Genomic DNA, 20,320 nt, shown 5'->3' with positions numbered 1-20,320 from the left:
CAAAATTGTGATACTTGTCGATATTGAACTTCAGAAACCACTTGATGGTCTTTTTCCACAAATCATGCTTTTCTGTGCTTTTAATGCCTTGAGAAATTTTTGTGGGTTTATAATATTAAGAGAATCAAATAGAAATGCACAAATAGGTATAGTTCATTTAACGTAGATCTTTAAAGCTTAGAGAATTAACCCTACATAACAATTACAAAATCACCCCCCTCCTTTATTTAATTTTGGAGTGCAATTTCACAAATACCAAAGGAATATTCCCATAGCATACCTGCAGACCCTGGCTGAAATGACAGCAAACTTCAGAGTTTCTACTTGAACCAGAGTGACTCTTCCTTCTACAATGAAAACCTTAGCCAATTCAGTATATCAGGTTGTCGGTTCTACATTTTGAAGATTTTTCAGACCTCCTTGTAAAAAGATTTGGCGCAGTGTAAAGTTAAGTGGTGGGGGAAGAAATACTCCACATATAAAAGCAAGTGAGTTTTTGAAGAGCAGAAAATAATCTCTATGAGAAATTACTTCTAAATCAGTCATGTGAAAATTAAACTTAGCTCTTGTTAACATTTCCGTAGAAATATACATTTTCATTAAGCCAAGTAAACAAAGAAAAAAAAATCCCTAAAAGTAGGCACAATCATTTATCTATATACTCACAAATATATTGCTCTTTTCTGGTCATCAGTATTTTTTTTTCTTGCTTTATTTGCTTCATTTCCTTTAACTTTATTTCCCCTTATTCTTAGAGAGCCTTTCTATCTAAGACTAAATTGATTCTCTGCTTACTTCTCTGTGAAGTCACTTCAGCAGAGTTACTCTTTGGAGTTATGTCCTCATCCCTCATCTGTGTCCCTCAGCTAGAGCGCTCCGTCTGGCGCTGCCCCATCACTGCCCTAAGGCATGTAGAGAGAGGGCTCTGGCTTTGCCCAGTCTGTTCACCGAGCTCCCTTTGAAACTGGTGAGGAGGGAGGTCTACAGAGGGTGGAGATAGATGAACTGGGTGACTATTTGAAGCCAGTGTAATTTGTAAATTTGCCATAAACTTTTAAGTGAGACTTGGGGTGGGTGGCTTCCAGGGTTAGCATGCTTTCAGAGAGCAAAGGGAAAGTGGAAGTTTTCATTTTATCTTAGTGGGCTCTGATATGAATGGGTTTTTTTGTGAATTTTACCAAGATTTCAGTAATTGATCTATAAACTTAAAAGATGTCAAAATACCCCTGATAACCTCTCCATGTTACATATTGATATGTATAAGAGGGCATCCACACACAAACCCACAAACACACATAATCGCACTTACCAAGTAATAGTACTTAATACCACCTGAGTGTTAATTTAAGTTTGGAGCAAGTACAGCGTATACCACCTAGGAGAGTATACCTTTATCTGATCTGAACACGAAGAATGAATCAGGGCTGTGATTGATACTTTTGGTCCACTGTGAAAAGTTTTTACACAGTGGGTTATAGAGAAAGCTACGTTTCATTTTGTCAAACCCAAAACATACTTCCTAACTGCCTTTGTATAAAAGCTAACACAACGTGTCAAAAATAAGAGCGCAGCCCTCAACATACATTGAACTGGTAAAAGAAGTTAGGAACGGTTTGGCAAAGATAAAAACATAAAGTTAATTTTTGTATAATTTTCTTTTCATTCACATTCATACCAGGTAGACTCTGTCAAATACCTATAGTAAAGAAGAACTTGTTCATGCATGCAGAACAAAATAAAATAAGATTAAAAGCTCCAGGAAATCAGCCTACTTCAAAAAACCATTAAAGTGTGCCTATCCCTCAAGCTTTACAAATGTGCTAATTGTCGTGTTTCAGTCATGTAAATATGTTTCAGCATAAAGTAACCAAGATTTCCTGTTATAGAAGCTCTGCGATCTGGGGGTGTGGGGGGAGGGGGGGACGAAGGAGGACTCAATAACACACTGTAATGAAACCTGCCTTTGGGCAGCACATGCTTCAGTTCTGAATGCCCAGAAATACTTCGCAGGCGCTCTAGGCTGCCTAGCAATGGGGATTTCTAATTCTGGCTAGCTTGACAAAGTAAATACAACTATTGAACATAAGGCAGCTCCTAATAAAAAACAACAATTCCCCCTTGTAAACACCTACATTTGGCCCCATTAAAAATTCTTTCTTCATCCCCAGGAACTAGCAGACCCTGCAATGTGGGGGTCTCAGAGTAACTGAAGAGTAGTTGGGAGATGGAATGCCGTTGGGATGTTTGACGTTGCCATTTCCACTGAGCATTTCATCCCCCATCTCAGGGCTTGGGGGAGCGATGTTCTGCATACGCTGTGGGGCATTATGCAAGCGAACACATTGGCCATTATGCTCTCAGGACTTACTTGTGGACGGCCAAGGGCAAATCAATATATGTTTTACAAAAAAATAATATATATATATATATGTTTTACATATGCTGTACTTATATAAAAAAAAAAATGTGTGCGATTACCACATTTCCAAAAGGAGTGTTCGTCAGAAGCTGGCAATTTTGAGTCATTTAGTGGGCTGACACTAATATCATAACTTAGACAATTATCTGATTTCAGAATTCCCTGATTTCTGCTTGTTCCCATGTCAGAATTCATCTATTGCATAAACCAATCACTCATACCTCTGCCAGTCCCTAAACTGAATAGCGGATCTGCTGTGATTCGTAAAATCTGTGGGATCTAGAGATCAACCTTGAGTTTACACACACATTTATCTGCTCACAGTTTACTGAGTCAGAGGTTTCAGATTATAGTAAGGAGCAAACATTAGTTTAAATTCTAGTAGACAAAAACAAAGGGAATGTTACCTTTTGCCACCTCCAAAATAGTTTCCAGATGCTTTAAAAGAAAAAAGGAGATAAAAAGAAATTCTCATCTAATTAGTAGTTGGAATTCATTTCTAAAAGAAGTAGTCTTTTTTTTTTTTTTCCAGGCTCAGCATTCAGCTTGAAAACACTGTATGTTCTTAAAAAGTCTTACTATCTACCGTTAAGCCACCTGAGGGTTCATACCTAAAATGCTGCTCCTTAATGTTTCCTCACTTGTAGAGGGTAGAAAGGGGGCTTCCTGGACAAAGCAAGCTTGAAGAGCCTATCAAAATGACACAGTCAGTGCACAGGAAGATCCCAATCTTCTTCCATTTACTTCCATAGCAGCAGTAGGCCCTAGGTCTCAAGCATCTCTCAGCTTGGCCCTGCTGAAGCTTAATTCAAATTCTACGCACTCTGGAGCTTATATGCTCCTGCCTGCATTGTGTGTTCCAGAGCCACACAAGCCTTGGGTAAGCAGCAGTTGGAGACCAGTAAAAAGATTGCCAGAGTGAGAAGCCCTGTGCACAATTAAGGAAAGATGAATGGAAGGGAGTCAGTTGGGGAGATATGGAGAGCCTCGTTTAGGCAGTGGTTCACAAGCAGGGGATCCCAGAGCTGATAGTGGCCATGTGTGACTTATCCATCCCATCCCTTTATCCCAGAGAAGAAGCTAATGGGGGTTGTTTCAAGCATTTCTCTTGTCCAAATTTAGGTAAGTTTAAGCCACCTTATTCTATTACATACTAGATGATTTCTTTTCAGTCCTACTCATGTCAGAACATTAATGAGAATACAGTGTGCAAAGAAGAAATCAAAAGGAAAAAAAGATACTGGCTTTAGTTTGGAAGGTAAAAACATTTTAAGCAAAGCTCTTTAGGGGTAATCTACTTTGTCAATATATGAAATATAAGAGGAAATTAACATGAGTCCCCCATATCTTAAGTGTCTGAAAGTTCAGGAACATTGGGACTGACACTTGGTGGTATTCTTATGACTGTATTGTCCAAAAGATTCTGGCTCACATTTTAAGAAGATTAAACCTAGCAAACCATCCCCACAAACATTATTGCCGGAGTTTCTCCTCCATGAACACTTCACACGGCGCCCAGCCACTCCAGCTAGCATCTTCATGTTGCTTGGCATGAGACTGGGAACCACCACTCCCCACAGGAGGAGGATTGGAATAAGAAGATAATGTGGGTCACTTAGGAGATAGAATATTTCTTCTGAATCAGAAGAAAACAGGATCTAGAAGAGCAAGTATACACCACCTTTTGGAAAATTCTGTCTTTAATAGGACATATCTGTCTGCAGCTCTTGTTTTCTGTTATTAAAAATGTCTGTGCATGGTTTTGTAAGGATATGGGTGAGATGGCCCTCTTATTCAGAGAAATAAATTTACATCACTCCCTTACTACCCTTTGCTCTAAGGATTAAGTCCAAGTCACTTACAAACCCTACACAATCTGATGCCTACTGACCAAGCCAAATTTCTCATAGCCATTCCCTTGTTTGTTGACTACTCAGAAAAGCTGACTTTTTTTCCTGTCCTTCAAACATACCAAGCTTATTCCTGCCTTAAGGCTTTTGCATTTTTTGCATCACCTTTGCCTGGAAACTTCTTTTTCCAGGTCTTCAAAGTCCCTTCTAAATTGAAAATCTTAGCTCAAATGTACTCCCCAGAAAGGCCTTCACCAAATAAGGCACTACCACCCCAGCCCATACCATATTGCCGTGTTTTGTGTCCCTAAAAGCACCTCTCTCAATCTGAATTATCTTTGTGTGCTTTCCTAAATGTTAGCTATCTTCCCTTGAGTCATATAAATGTCTATGTATTGTCCCTTTCTGAAGTTGTAAGTTCTTTGAAATCAGCAGGGATTTTACCAGTTTTGTTCAGTTTTGTCTCTAATACTTAGAAAAGTTGTGGCACGTAGAGTAACGAATAAGAATGTGACTTCGAAGCCAGGCTGCCTGAGTTCAAATTCCATTCTAGTATCCTGAAGCTGCAACAGCACTCCTGCTCTCTTCGGATTTGGTCATGTGATCCACGAGTAGCTGAAAGGGAAGCATGGAAATAGAGTTTTTATTCAGGATGGCCGCCTATTCCAGATTTCTTCTACCAAAGGGAAAAGGGAGCATAGCTACTGGAGGATTATCATCAGTCTCTGCCACAGCCCACGGAACCCAAATATCCATTCACAGCCCTCTTCCCGCACACTTACTGCCTCTTCATGGGTGAGCTGAGGGGAGAATCCTACTGCTAGGAACCAGGAATCCTCTGCCCTGGCAGTGGAGGACTTCAACCCACTTTGTAGTCCCCAGTGCTGCTCCTTGGAAGGAACTTCCTTGTCCATTATCCTCCGTATCCTTTTAGGATGTTATTCCTTGCCCATGATCCTTCGTGGCTACACAACATCACCACCAGAGGGAATGCTTCTGGGGGGCTGCCCGGTTTTTGCAGCCCACTTGTTGATAGTTCAGGTTTGGGGACCTAAGATTATTTTGGGAGTTGAATAATCATAGACTTTTTACCAGGTTTGTGATTTCTTTGGCAATACAATCCCATCAAGACTTTCAAGGGTTCCCAGTCTGTTCACTTCCCTTCAGTCCAACATGCAAGTAATCACAGCCAAAGAGTTGTCTGGACATCGTTCTAGGATTCAGCTGCAGGAAACCAATTGCATCAAATTATTTTATGCAGAGGAGAGTTTATACCAGGAAACTAGGAGGCTAGTGAGACAATTGGAAGGGCTGTAGGACATTGCCACCAAACTGGCCCTCAGGGACACTGCTGCTTTCTCAGGAAGGTGAGGAATTGGGAGGCCACCACTAGGACTGTTGGCTGCAAGCCAACACCTCTGTGCTGTACTCTTGGGGATGGTAGGTTCTCACTACTACCCCTGCAATATTCCTTAACCCCCATGAAGCAAGTAAAACACTGGTCTGGCCTCCACTTCTGCACCTGCCTCTCAACTCCCATGAAGGTATTGACCAGTCACTGGAATACTGATGAAAAAAAAAAAGAAAGGTCCCTGCAGGAGTGCTTGTGAATTGTAGTACTCAGAGCAGCTTCTCTTCCACCTTCTAAATCTAGTACCAATGCACTGAATTCGAGAAAACCAATTCACACCTTTCCCTCCTCTGGAGGTTGGAATGGATGCTTGTCCACCAGAACTGTTACTTTCTAAGACTTGAGTCTTATTTTGTGGCCTCTCTGTTCTACCCACATCCCTCTCACTCTGTCCGTAAGTAGCCTGACTCTATCTAAAGTAATCAATTTGAGGGGCGCCTGGGTGGCTCAGTGAGCTCAGCATCTGCTCAGGTCATGCTCTTGAGGTCCTGGGATTGAGCCCCGCATCTGGCTCCCTGCTCAGCAGGGAACCTGCTTCTCCCTCTCCCTCTGCTTCCATTTGTTCTCTCTCTCTCTCTCTCTCTCTCTCTCTCTAATAACTAAAATCTTTAAAAATAAAATGAAATAACTTAAGAGGGAAGGCAGTACCCTTCATGTGACTTTCATCTCTGAGCTGGCTCCAATTTGGTCACCAGTCCCTTAATGAGGGTACTTCAGCAAGGTGCAGGGGCCCCGGCATCTCCTGTGATGGGTGCCTGCTTCAGTGTGCAGGGCAGAAACAGGTGGGCTTCTTCGGTCCTCTGAGGCCCCAAATTACCAAGCCTTTCATCAGTTTAGACTCTGGGCCACAGGCAGAGCACCTCCTTTAAGAAGTGTGGTCCCTTCTGACCCTTCTTCCAAATTCTCTAGCTCTAGTTCCTTTCTCTTTTATAAATAACTTTGTCGAGGGCAGCCCCAGTGGTTCAGCAGTTTAGCGCCTCCTTCAGCCCAGGGCCTGATCCTGGAGACCCAGGATTGAGTCCCACATCAGGCTCCTTGAATGGAGCCTGCTTCTCCCTCTGCCTGTGTCTCTGCCTCTCTCTCTCTCTCTTTCTCTCTCTCTCTCTCATGAATAAATTAATAAAAATAAAATCTTAAAAAAAAAAAAAAAAAACTTTGCCGAAAGTGGCAAGAAGCATCTAATGCAACAATATCCTGAATTTCCCCAGCACTCGCCTGGAGCCACCGATCAGGAGGTATATGGTGTACCTTCCAAGTTATCACAATCATTACAAGGGTCACCAGCAGGCATCCCAGGTGGCTCAGCAGTTTAGCACCGCCTTCAGCCCAGGGTGGGATCCTGGAGTCCCGGGATCGAGTCCCGCGTCGGGCTCCCTGCATGGAGCCTGCTTCTCTGTCTATGTCTCTGCCTCTCTCTGTGTCTCTCATGAATAAATAAATAAAATCTTAAAAAAAAAAAAAAAAAACAAGGGTCACCAGCCTTCCAGTCTGCACTCTGACCTCTCCACCCACTTTCCAACCACTAAGCTATTTACATCACAGAACAAGCACTCCATTTTGCAGGCACCAAATTCTGCATAAAGATGACACAGGTTAGGCCGTTATTGCAGTCATCCGAAAATACAGTGGCTTAAATAATATAGAAGCTCACATATGTCTCACTGTAGAGCCCAAATTAGTGACCCAGGGTCTTTGTGTGGCCAGATGGTATCGGGAAGCCTTAAACTAATTTTCTCATGTTGTCGTACCCTCCTCAATGCATAGCTTCCAACTGATGGTCCAGAAAGGCTGTTTCAGTACCCACCCTCAAGTCCACATTTCAGCAAGTGGGAAGAGAGGAGTGAGGCTGGCCTCTAGCATTTGTGCAACCTAGACCACATAATTATTATATGCCTAAATAACCTGAAGCTATCAAGCCAAGAAACCATGAAATATGCAGTATCTTCCTTCCTTCACAAGTACAACTTCCTGGAAAGCCAAGTTTAAATTTAGGGTGTGGGTTCCATTCTAGAACTCAGAGACCTAGGGAAACTTGGCCTGCAGTCCACCCCCTTTCTATTCCCACACCTGTCTCCTTTCCACACACAGGGCCACGTGCAGATGCTTGGGGGCATGCATCCTGCACATCCGAACTCCATCTACACGCCACACAAACCAGTCCCTGGGCTGTTCCTGGGACCCCGGGGTGTGCACATAGACAGTATGATCTACCCTTGAGGCACAAACCTGGAGGATAGACCTGCACAGACTTTGTAGCCATTTGGGCAGGGAGTTCTGAATTCTGAATACCCAGAGCATGTCCTATAAATAAGGGGCAGGTCCCTCACCCCACGAGGAAGGGTGGATCAGGGCCCAGGATGGTGGCCTTCTCGCCACTGGCGGGGAAAGGGGAAGTAAACCCCCCCGACACACACACACACACACACACACACACACACACAGATCTGACCCTAAACTTAACCATAGCTGAAGATGTAGTGACCAGAACTTAGTCACTCAGGCTTATCTATTGTATTGGCAAGGGAAATTGGGAAATGTGAACTTTATTCTGGGAGGCCATGTGCCTCACTAATATTCGAAGATTCTTTTACTGACTGCAAAGGAAGAGAATAGATATTGAGAGTAAGCTAGCAATCTCTGCCACAGACACATGCCTTTTCACAAATCACACTTTTGTTTAGACAAGTGAGTTCTTCACAATCTGCTTTCAGAGAGGTGAGTTTGGAGGCAAGACAATACTGTCAGATATAATTGACGGTCAAAATAATTGCACACCTGAGCATTTTTCAATGGGCAGCCAGTATGCAATATGCCAGCTCTGAAATTTTGTCTAATTTTCAGATCAATCAGGAAGAACCAAATGAATTGTTTTCGATTCAAAGGATATAGTATAATTATGACATACAATAAAACAATTTTAATCTTAAACCCTGAGAGTGAAATGCATTTTAAACTAAAACTTAAAACCTGACCATGTTTGGGAGAATTTTTTTCCAGACACATACAGCCACTACCAAATGTACACTTACCAATCCAAAAAGAGCAAAAACTGGTTCTGGCATCGTTTCTCTTGGCCTACTCCTACATGAGAAGTAATGCAAAACTTACCAAAATTAGGCAGATGCGTCTTCCACTTTGCAAAATGTTAACCTGATATAGAATAATTGCAATATAACATTACACTGTAGTGATGTAATCACGATGGAATACGTGTAACCGTGTAAATAGAATTTAATATATAAATTATAATTACATAATAGCATATGACACTGATTTGTTTCGTAACTTGAACCAACACTCTAAAATCTTGGGAAGAAATAATAGCCACCCCACGATGATGAATATACCAAGCCTGCTGCATCCGTCTCCAAGAAACCCTCCCCTTTTTCTGTGTAGAGCGTGCCCCCTGCACTAGTGGAGGCGCCAGGTGTGCATTTCCCTGGTCAGAACAGGGGAGTGGAGCCCCAGGAGGTCCCCCGAAGCTCACAGGCAGAGGGGGTGCTTCTGGCACCCATCGGTTCACTCTGGCCCTTCTTGAAACTGTAGCTGTCTGCTGGCGGCGGGGGGGGGGGGGTCCCATCCCCATTTGCTCCATCCTCCGTAGGAATAGATCTGCTGAACATTTTTGCACATCTCCCAACATCTCCCAGCCTCCCCTGCAGCCAGCCAGGGGTGGCCCTGGCCAAGTTCCGGACACGAGCGCAAGTGAAGTGTCCAGCTTCCAGATCCTGCCTTCTTGGCCCCTTCTTCCCACCAGCAGAGAGAAAGGAAAAGCCTCAGCCTTGGCGCCAGGAGTGGAAGAAGAGCCTGTTGAGGATGGCAGACCTGTCCTCGCAGCTCAGAATTGCCTACTTCTGGAGATAAAGTGGGAGAGGAATAAACCTCTACCTTCTTTAAGCCTCGTGGCGGAGGAGGTGGGAGCGTGGCTCTGTTCCAGCGCTCGGCCCATACTCTGGTTCTTTCCACTCGCAGCAGTGCCTCATAACCAGTGTGGCTTCAGAAATAATCGGCCAGTCCCCCCTCCAGGTGAGGGCACCCCGCGGCTCTTGAAAGAATCTAGAATGGAAGAAGACGGCGTGTCTTTTATTAATCTGTTTTTTCTCTTCATCGCGTAAAGAGGGGGAGATGCTTTTAAAACTCGAGTAGAGAAGCTTCAGCTTCTGACATTAGTTCTTTTGTCAGCAGCAAAGACATGTACAAAGGACCGCTTTTTAAAATAAGGTGGACCCCAGATGGCCCCTGCAACACAGCCCTGCGTATTTTCGCTGGCCCAGAAGCTAGGCACCTGACCTGCCCCATTTTCACTACTGCGTTACTAAGTACGAGGGAAACAGCTTAGACTTCTTAAATCTTTCCAGAAACCAGGACTGTGATCCCAGTTTCCTCTTTGATTTCTTTCCTGGGCCACAGCAGAGGGCAATGCAAACGCAATACAGGAGCCTCAGTGTAGTGAGTGAGACCTGCTGGCCAAGTCTGATTTTCTGTTGTTGGTGTTTTTAAGTATGTGCGGTTCCTCACATTTGCAGGTTTCCTTGCCTTAATAAACTCACTTATTTTTTATCTCGTCGAACCATATATATTTTGATAAGCCATCTCAACCTCTTTTTTGGAGCAAGAGGAGACATAAATTACTCCTTGATACTGTGGGGACTACTTCTGCATCTCATTTGAGCAGCCTGACCACAGTCTCTTGAAAGGAGAATTATCCCCCTGGCATAGATGAGGACACTGAGACTTACACATAAGAACTGACTTGTCCAGGGTCACACTGAGAGTGAGAGACAGACGGAAGGACGTATCAGACTTTCACTGGCTGCCTCTGTTAAGTGACCAGTGCAGAACCTGTAAGTTCTAAGGTGTTTACAGGTTTTCATGGAGTTTGGCTATGGGAGCGCCTAGCTGGCTCAGTAGGTAAAGCATGAGACCCTGGATCTCGGGGTTGTAAGTTCAAGCCCCACGTCAAGTGTAGAGATTACTTAAAAGTAAAAATCATAAACAAAAAAAATTAAAAATTGGCTGTGTTTTGAAGAACAAAAGAAAAATCTTTTAGAAAGTATTTTGAGGGACACCTGGGTGGCTCAGTGGTTGAGCTTCTGCCTTCGGCCCAGGGCGTGATCCTGGAGTCCTGGGATCGAGTCCCACATCTAGGTCCCTGCATGGAGCCTGCTTCTCCCTCTGCCTGTGTCTCTGCCTCTCTCTCTCTGTGTCTTTCATGAATGAATAAATAAAATTTTTTAAAGTATTTTGAGATATTAACACTGATTTCTGTGAATCTGAGTAATGCAAAGTGTGACTGTTCAGGAAATGTCAATATAAAAAGGATTAAAACAACCCTATTCATCTGTGAAGGGTTAAAATGTACTACATCAAATAGAAAACAAACAGTGCCTGGTGGTTTGGGCTCGGCAAAATATGGAAAATATAAATTGATTAAACTTATTTTAATAGCCATTTACCTGCAATTTGTCTCAAATCCAGGTGTAATCTACATTCATTGTCTTGCCCCTTCTGTCTGGGAACTGTGAGTGCTGAGCATGGGTCTGGCAGGCTGAGAGAAAGGAATTAGGAAGGGAAACTGTGGAGCGAGGAAATCCAGTCCTGTGTGTCTAAAGAACCCATTTACTTGCTGACTCAAGAAGGAACAACATACAGGCAGTGGCTAAGCCCAACAAAGAGACAGAGATGTAGGCAGAGGGGAAAAAAATCTCAAAGTCTGGCTCAGCTTGGTACCCCCCAGAGCTGCAGAGCACAGCACCCCTGCTGCTGTTACTTTATTCTGGCCCAGGGCTTCCTATGGGCCTAAGGGTGCCTGTTGACAGCAGCTCCCCTCATCTGCCAGGGTAGTTTCCCCGCTGTTTCCCACCTTGTAGCACCAGAGAAGAAGGCCCCATTAATCCAGTGGGATCACTGCAAATCACCTAGGCCTCTGTGAGACGTTGGGACTTGTCACATCTTTCTCAAATCCCTTCGCCTGCATGGAAATCATCATCTTAGGGCATTAATGGGAAAAATAGGCAGACAGCCAGATATGCATGTCCTATGTTTCGAGCACAATCCCTTCCTCCCGGAATCTGGGAAGAGAAAACCAGGTGGGGAAAATATCCACTCAAGACGTGAGCTGTGTTTTGGGCCCTTGCCTCAGAACCCCGGGTATAAAATGAGAAGGATGAATATCTTAACTTGGGTTCCAGGGTTGAAAATGGTATGGTATTTTTTAATAGTCTGGTTTTTATTTAAACCGTTACTCAGTGAAACCTCAAGGTCTGGAAGTTTGTTCGTCCCCGCAGCCTCGCAGCTTTAGTCTAAAGGAGGTCACATGCTATGCAGAGCATCTTACAGCATATTTTTTCAGAAGACAGATCTGGGGTACAGCAGCATCTGAACATTTACATGTCAAGTGTGTAAATGCTTTGGAAGCCTCTAAGGAAAAGTCCCTGACACACCTGGCAAGCCTGGAACCTGATCTCTCCTTCTTCCTCACTGCTTCACATCGCACTGACATGGCGCACAGAGGGAGGCTCATAAAGGAAGAAAACACAACCCACTGCTTGAGAATTTAGAGCGCGTCATAAGCTCATTCAAATAACAATCAACCGAGCTGGCAAAATCACTGACATGTTTCCAAGAGCCATCCTTGGGCTCCTTCAAAGGACAGAAGTGTACAACTGGCGTTTACAATGTAGCATTTGGTTAGAAGCATTTAACCATATCAACCAAAATTTTTGTGCTCACAAGTTACACACAAATGATATTTGACTTTTCTTCAAACCCATTCAACCTGAAAGATTTCCAAGCATGTCACACGTCACATTTAGCTACTTTTGCTATGAAGGGCTTTCGGCCAACTGGCTCACGTTCATTGCCTAGAGAAGCAGAGGAAGAGAAATTTTTAGCAAATAGGTAAGCTCCTAAAATAAATTGTATTCTGCTGGTTCTGAACAACTACACTAGTTTCCTCATTTCGATTATCAGGAACGTATGACCCTTCACCCGAAAGCGTCGTGAAGATGTATCAGCTCCACTGTTAAGCAAATCACCATTTCTACATGTCAGAATCCATTCATAATTTAATACCTAGGCCATCTCCATGAGGCTTTCTTCTCCCCTTCCCCCACCTGGTTTCTGCTTTGTCTCTCCCTTCTTGTAGACATAACTTGGAGTGCTCGCTGTGATGGTTGCCAGTGTGCTTGTCTTTACTCATGTTCCTGGATAATGGGGAAGGGGCTCTACTCACCTTACTTCGAGTAAACTCTAAATATTTGTTGAGTCCAGTTGATTTCCTAAATAGCCTAATCACCATCTGACATAATCCTTATGAGGTCCCACCAAAAGTATACACACAAACACACACACACACACACACTTTTTATGGTGTATTTTCTTGAAGTTCCAGATAACCTTCAGATCATGCCTGTATCCCAGGCATTTTTCTTTTGCTCATTAACAGTAACTACAGGATCTTAAAGAAACATGAAAGTTCAAACATATTAAATGTCTCTTTCTCCTCTCTGTGTCTCTCATGAATAAATAAATAAAATCTTTAAAAAAAAAGTGAAGGTTAAATAAATAATTAAATGTCTCTTTCTCTCCAGTTTCTTCACATGAGCACTGATAGAGTTGACACTGCAAAGACATTCATAACCTCAGACTTTAGAGTGATGCATGTCTTTTAGATTCCTGAGCCTTTCATGCTTTCATTTCTGCCTGAAATCCTTTCTGAGGAAAAACAAAAACAAAAAACAGGTTATGAAGAAATGAAAAATTTGTTTAAAACAAAGGAACAAGTATGTCTTTATTTGAGCTTTTTAAAAATCATTCAAGAAATAGACATTTAGCTATTTAATATATGGATACAAATGAGTATTACCCTACGAATATTACTTTATGGATATGACAGCTTTTTCTTGACCTTCTAACATCTTTGTTGATCATGTATCTATAATAGTGTCTTCCATTCTGTATATATTTGTGTTAAAAACTAAGTACAGGCAAACTGAAACCAAAGAAGAGTATTTTCAAAAAAAAATTTTAATTGTTTTAAAATATTTTGATCTTCTGCACACAGTTTGTGTTTACATGACACTAAACAAGCCTTTTCCCAGGAAAGAAATTATCCAGAACATATGCTTATAGGTCATAGTATTTTGACCAAAATAATAATAATAATAATAATAATAATAGTTCTGCTTTTTTCATCTTTTTTTTTTTTCTTCCATATTATAGGGAGTTTTCCAAATGAAGAGTTTCAGATAGGTTGTCTCCAGGTCATTTCACTCCTGTAACGCTTTGGTTAGTCATCAGCGGACACTCCATCCTACCTCACTTACCTTTAGCCTCCCACACCCACTCTGTGCCTCACACAGCAGACATGTTCCTTTCAATCTGGATTTTTGTGAAAATTATATAGGCTGGGAACACTGATAGTTAAAGGAATTTGATAGAGATCCTTTTGAAAACCAAAAAAAGTTCTTTTGAAATATGAATATTTCTCCCTAATTACAATAACTGTTTGTATAATTATGGTCAGTCAGTGCATCTGCTTGAATCAGCCTCTATCTGCAGAAAAACAGTAAGATGGGGAGATGTTCAAAGCCACACTGTACTTTTGAAGACATGACCAGTGTCATACATCAAAACAAACTTACCAAGACCATAAACAAATGTCAGAGCTGACTTACCTGGGTATATAAAAAATACTGATCCTTCAATTGGTATCTTTTTTTTTCATTATGTCAGTATTTCTACAAAAATTGTAAGTCCCTAAAGAAAGTATATAGCCTTGAAATAGAATCATCAAGTCAACTTAATAGACAAAGGGAGAAAAGCATTTGCAGGAATCCATAATTACTGAAAAGCTATAGTCACTTTAAAAATAGCATTTTGGAGCCCTGGCAAATAAAGCCCACCAACAACCCCACCATTACGACAAAAGTGTCATTTCTCAAGTTGCGCCTTTATTTGTGCATTTACATGTTCTCATCTTGACCCAAATGAGGGGAATCTGAGCACATTTAGGTCTGGACTCTGGAGACGTTCAGCTGAAGCTTCCTGCCCCAGTGTGTGCCATGACTATAGTCTATAAAAACCTGGGAGGAATAAGATGTGATTACAGCGGGTTTCGGTCTGAAGGAACTGTTTTAGCAGGAATTTCACATGCAAGACTAAATGCTGATCAACAGAGCATAATATTGTATTCTGAAGTGCACTAGCTAAAGCAAAATTAATTTTTTTCTTCTTCTTCCTCTTCTTCCTTTCCTCCTGAAATCTTCTGCTGCAGCGGCTGCATTTGCCTCCAGACTTGTCAGACACAGTGAGCCGCTCGAGCAAACAGATTCCCGCAGCATCCTCCAGGCTGCTGGGCCAGGAGTGTGGCGTGATGGCCGGAGGCAGGAAGCACCTGGACTTCTAGCGATCCCTCCTTAGCCGTTGCACGCGGGATTCTAGGACACTCTCATTACGATCGCTAATAGCTTAGGTAAATATTTTCCTTAACGATTTGACCCTCCAGTCCTCGGAAAACAGTCCGGATTGCGGAACGAGGCCACCGTGCTTCATTTTCCTTAAACCGACTCCTTAGCCGGAAAGACTACAGCAAAAGTACTTTTCAGTTTAAGAGTTGTTTTCGGCCCTCTTTAGAGAAAACAGGTAATTTCATTTTTGAATAAAGCATCAGAAGCTCCAAGTGCCTTGCAGTGGTCACGGGTGTCCGCGCATTAAGGCACTTCGTTCGCGGTCAGTGCCTATTGCAGCAGGTAGTATAAACCAGGATGAAATTCGTAACCGCATACGAACAAGAGTGTCTGTCTATTTCTGGAAAAGTCACTTGCCACCAGAAAATGCCCAGGTTGTTTTTTTTTTTAAGTGGAAAACTCACTTGCTAATGTATGAAGGTTCTAATAAAATGAATTTGCATTTATGCATCCTGTTATTAAATTGATGAATACAAAATATTTCAGGATTAAGATGCCATTGAAGATCAGTAGTCTGCCATAGTAGTTAATAAATATAAAGAGCTTGAGTGACAAAAAGCATAGAAAGAGAAGTTGATGGTCTCCTGTTTAGTAATCCTAAACAACTGAAGTCAGCACTATGAAATTACGTCAACAGGCATAATTCAGAATTGAAATTCAAACTGACAGCTACATTAATGCTGGGGGAAAAGCATGTTTTGAAGCTTGGTGAGATGTTTCTGCAGAACATAGGTCTGAGGCAAAGTAGCAAACTGAAACTAAGTCAGATTTCCATTGCATCAGGGAAGCCCTTGGTGAATTGGGAACACTGGTTGGGTATGCACATTTAGAACCATGCAGACACGTATTGGGGGGCATATAGCACATCGAACCAGTTTCCTTATAAAACACTGGGTTTTTGAATCCTGTTTCCATATTCTCAAAGCTTTTGACAAATAGACAAATAGTGAAGGTTAAAAAGTAACTTGCATTGCAGTGAAAGTATCTCAGTGTTTTAAAGAGCTGCTTAACAATCCATTAGGAGAAACTGAATTTCTAAAATGCATCTTCAGATATGTTAGAATAAATTTTGAAGCAGTTATAACTAGCATTTTTAAGCAGTTTGCTTGTAATACACCACAAATTATACTTTATTTGTTCTTGACAACATTGTAGAAAACAAAGACTAGGTTTTTAAAACTGTCTAACCAATATGATGAATGTCAGTCACTTAAAAAAAAACCCACTGTAGCATAAACACACACTGTATACAGGTTTTATTCAGAATTAGAATAATTGAATCAATGACAGTGATTCGCCAGGATGTCAAATCTCTCCATCATATCCTGTCACTACCAGTTTATTTTTTGTGATCAAAATCAAAAAGACAACTATTTTGTCACCCGCTATTTTATTAGTACTAAAAATCAGGTTTCTTCTATTTTTTTTAGAATGTCTGGTTTATTTTTTTCACTTCTTTTAATTCGAAAGACACAAATTCTTCCCCATTTTCTTTTCAAAATAAAGTTTCAAAATTGATCTGTCAGTTAAAATTAAAGGGCTTTTATATTAAGCAAAGGTGCTTTTAAAATTTAAAGCAACTTCCAAAAATCAATTTAGTCCATAGATAATAAATAATGTGCAGATACTCCACAAAAGCTTTGCTATGTCCTTTGAAAGCATTATGAACAATCTGAATAAATTCAAATGAATATTTTAGTTGGGTTATTATTTTAATAACTCTAACCTTTTTCTTACCATGTTGTGATGCATTTTATACAAACACACAGCGAAACAATTATATAGCATTTGACTCTGAAAAGGAAATGTGAGGTCATCAGATATGTAAATTACTTGTCAAAAATACTTAATAGGTCATTGATTTACTACTCTGGCTGCCATGTCTATAAAATTAACACCCAATTACTAGTTAATATATGCTTCGCAAATAGATAAATACTATAAAAATTGAATGTGTATATTTGAACCCTTACTTTAAATATAACAAACTTTTCGAACTCAGTAAAAGTGCATGTTGAACAATAATAATAGCTGGACTTTCCAAAACTCAGATCCATGTGCTTCGTTGTTCTGATTCACTAGGTAGGTAGGCTTTGTGAAAATAAGCTACAGAGGGATGTATACTTTTGTTCTCCTCTGATAAAAACCCACTCTAAAATGTGTTGTCCTTTCCTCTGGAAACATGATCAATTATCCATATGCTAATCATTTACTACCCAAAAATACTGGTCTTCAGTAATGCTACAGTAGGTATGCAGATCATTGTGATACATTATGAACTCCCTGAACAGATTTTTTTTTTCAATCATCAGCTTGTCTCAGAGATATAAATATTTAAGTAACAGTGCCAAACATAGTATTTGAAATGTCCTCATCTTTTAAATGTTTCTAAATCTTCATAACCCTATATAGTATTCATCTCCTGCATTGGATGTGCCTTCCTTTAACAGGAGTCAATATTTTGACTACCGCACCCTGCTCTCAGGTGCTGAGGTTTTAAGACCTTCTGAATTTCTGTTTAGCCACCACCAGACAATTTCCACATTTGTCTTCCTCCTCTTCCATTTATATTTTATCTCTCCCTCCAGGCAAATACTAACACTAGACCAAAAAAAAAAAAACACTTCAAAAGGAAGCAACACTCTCTGCATGCAATCAATTCCTTGTCTTTTAATTTTAAAGAATCAGACACACACATACACAAAAGGGAAGGGGGGGACCCCTATTCATTTGTTTAGAGCCCATTATGAATGTCATTTCTAAAACATCCCGTTAGTGCTTTCCAAAGATAGTCTCACCATCAACACCAGCAAACTTAAATACTAACTCTAAGAACTTGCACTTTGAACTTCAAAAATGAACAGTGAAATCTTTCAGGACTGGGCCAAACAAAAACAGAAACAAAAAAATGCCACAGATGAGGTTTATTCTCCAGAAACAGAAAAGGGAAGAATTTGTGTTTGGCCTCGGTGAGCCATACATTATAGAGAGAAGAAAAGCATTTTTTTTTTTTTGTAATTGTGTTCCCATTGAGGCCCAGCGCAAAAAGAAATAAGCAGAATACAGACATCATCCAAAGATGGCAAAAACTCACAAAACAAGGCTAAATCTTAATACCGTACAAGTGAATTTTAGGAAGCCTGGTTCTGATTGGGGTGGGGAAAAGGTAGGCAGAAATGCTTCTGTGGGCCGCATCAGGAAGCCAGTTGTTTACCAGTTAAGAGTTAGGAGGCCCAGCTTTGCGGGCCGGGGCGGGGGTTGCGGGGGGTGATATTCTGGAAATTCATTGTAGTAAAAAGCAGGGGTTTTTTTACTCAGTAATTTGAATGTTTCTTATTCAAACGCTCAGTTCTACTTCTGTTCACCTGGTCTTCCTAAGTCAAGTTTGTAGAAAAATCACAGGCTGTCAGTGTTGCGATCCTCCTGAGGACAACACACGTAGGTAGGTGGTCACCATCCTGGAAGATGGCATCACAGCATCCCGGCAGCACTCCCGTGGATAAATACATAAATATACCTAGATCGGTAAATCAATAAAAATAAATGATTTCAACAGCGAGTGAAAGGCCACGTCCCCGGCACGGCTTGCAAGCAGCGCCTGCCATGCTGGCCCGGAGGGTGCCTGGAGCTCCACTCGGGAGGACCACCCGCCCCCCTAGGGTGAAGGCAGAAGGCAGGGCCGCCTCTGTCCTGCTGGACCAGCGAGCTTCTGCAGCTGAGCAGCCACTTCTCTGGGGGCAACGAGGCTGCACCCCGCGCTGGCATGCCCACCCTCGGGGACCCTCCCCCCCTCTCCGCTCCCGCAACACTCCCCTTCTCCCCTTCCCGGCTTCTGCACCCGAAGCACCGCACCCAGTTGTCCAGAGTCGGCGCCGTGGACACAACAGAGCCGTGGGCCAGCCCTGGCTGCCTGACCCTGGCCTAGATCGCAGCCAGTTGGAAGGGGTCCCTTCTCGCGGGGAAGAAGCGAGCCAGCCAGCAGCTGCAGCCCGCACCACACGGCTCCCTGGGCACGTGTCCCTCAGGGACTAGAGGCTGCAAAACGTCAGGAGGAGAAGCATCTGCACGCGCCACGGCACCAACGGCGCGCGTGTGCGAGCGCGGTGGAGGCTGACACGGAACACACCTAGATGCACACACGTAAACACTGCAGTCCGCCCAGGAAGGCGTTTCTGAACGTGCAGCAGCTCTGGTGGGATAAAGTGACTGATACGCAGCATGCCACGCGGCTGAGTCACAGTTCTGTGTTCATGAGCAGTCCCTTCCCCCAGGAAACAGTAGATGTTGAACCCGAAGGCTCTTCTTTTGAAGCCTCCCAATTAATTTCTATATTTCTGACCACTTGCCTTTGGGGATTCAAAACAAAACAAAACAAAAGAGCAGAGTACAATTCAGTGGACGTGTGTCTTTGTCCCTCGAGGTTTCTGCCTCTGCAAGCATTTCAGCCAGGCTGCCAGGACCCCCAGCTTCTGCCTAAACTTCACAGAGGAGAACTTATCTATATTGACTTATATGTTGCACCAAACAGACAGAAATAAAGGTCTCAGGCGGGCCTTTTCCACCCCACAAAGGCTTATTTTTTTTCCATCCTTTGCTTGGGCTCAAGCACCCCTGCCCTGCGTGCCGCCACTTTAAACATGATCAGATCTGTGCTTCATTGCAAATAACAACTGACCGACAATAGGCCCTGCTTCATAGATTTGGGAATGTTTGGCTTAAGCTGCCAATGACTGAAGGCCTTTAGCTCCCATCGGCCAGTCACAGTCCGCTTTGTTGTTGTCTGTTGATGTGTCTGTGCTCATTATTCCTTGACATGCAACATCCCCCCTCCACCCTCCAACCATCCACAACCGCACAGAAAGCGAGATTCAAATGGGAACAGCTGTAGTGGTTCAATGGGAAATGATGCCTCTTGTGCAAAGGGGAGGGAGAGAGAAAAGGGAGAGGACCTATTTGAGAAAAGCGACAGCTTTCAGAGAGTCTTGTATAAGAAATCTACTTTTGAATATACTTCAGTGAAATCGCTGTTGAAATAGGCCGACAATGGAAATCTGCCCAGATTGAAAATGCCAGCCCTAATTCCAAAGACAATTCCTAGTTAATAGCTTGTTGCATTTTTAAATTATTTCTAGACTGAGTTTTTGAACTAAATGGCTAGCTGGGGAATGTG

At 42.3% G+C, this 20,320-nt stretch overlaps 1 protein-coding gene and 1 long non-coding RNA gene across 5 annotated transcripts in view; one reads left to right on the top strand and one right to left on the bottom strand.

The window, feature by feature from the left end:
* The window catches only part of LOC125752952 (uncharacterized), a 22,598-nt gene extending 21,656 nt beyond the window's left edge, over positions 1-942 (bottom strand). Inside the window, exon 1 of the long non-coding RNA XR_007403640.1 lies at positions 667-942. This is a non-coding gene — a long non-coding RNA (uncharacterized LOC125752952). The remainder of the gene's footprint in view (positions 1-666) is intronic.
* ELP4 (elongator acetyltransferase complex subunit 4) overlaps positions 1-20,320 on the top strand; it is a 253,984-nt gene that overhangs the window by 225,928 nt on the left and 7,736 nt on the right. For 2 of the 4 annotated variants that reach the window (XR_007403636.1, XR_007403635.1), the window contains exon 10: positions 14,958-15,155. Coding sequence is in view for 2 of the 4 variants with exons in the window: in XM_025452359.3 (XP_025308144.1) it covers positions 14,958-15,089 (132 nt within the window). In the remaining 2 variants the exon portion in view is untranslated. Of the gene's footprint in view, positions 1-14,957; positions 15,597-20,320 lie in introns of those variants that run through there. The other 2 variants (XM_025452359.3, XM_025452358.3) reach the window with 1 other exon arrangement.

This window comes from Canis lupus, chromosome 18 (genome assembly GCF_003254725.2).
Source record: "Canis lupus dingo isolate Sandy chromosome 18, ASM325472v2, whole genome shotgun sequence".
Classification (NCBI taxonomy): domain Eukaryota; kingdom Metazoa; phylum Chordata; class Mammalia; order Carnivora; family Canidae; genus Canis; species Canis lupus.
Note: the sequence above shows the minus strand (reverse complement) of the source record. Positions and strands in the feature narration are given on the sequence as shown.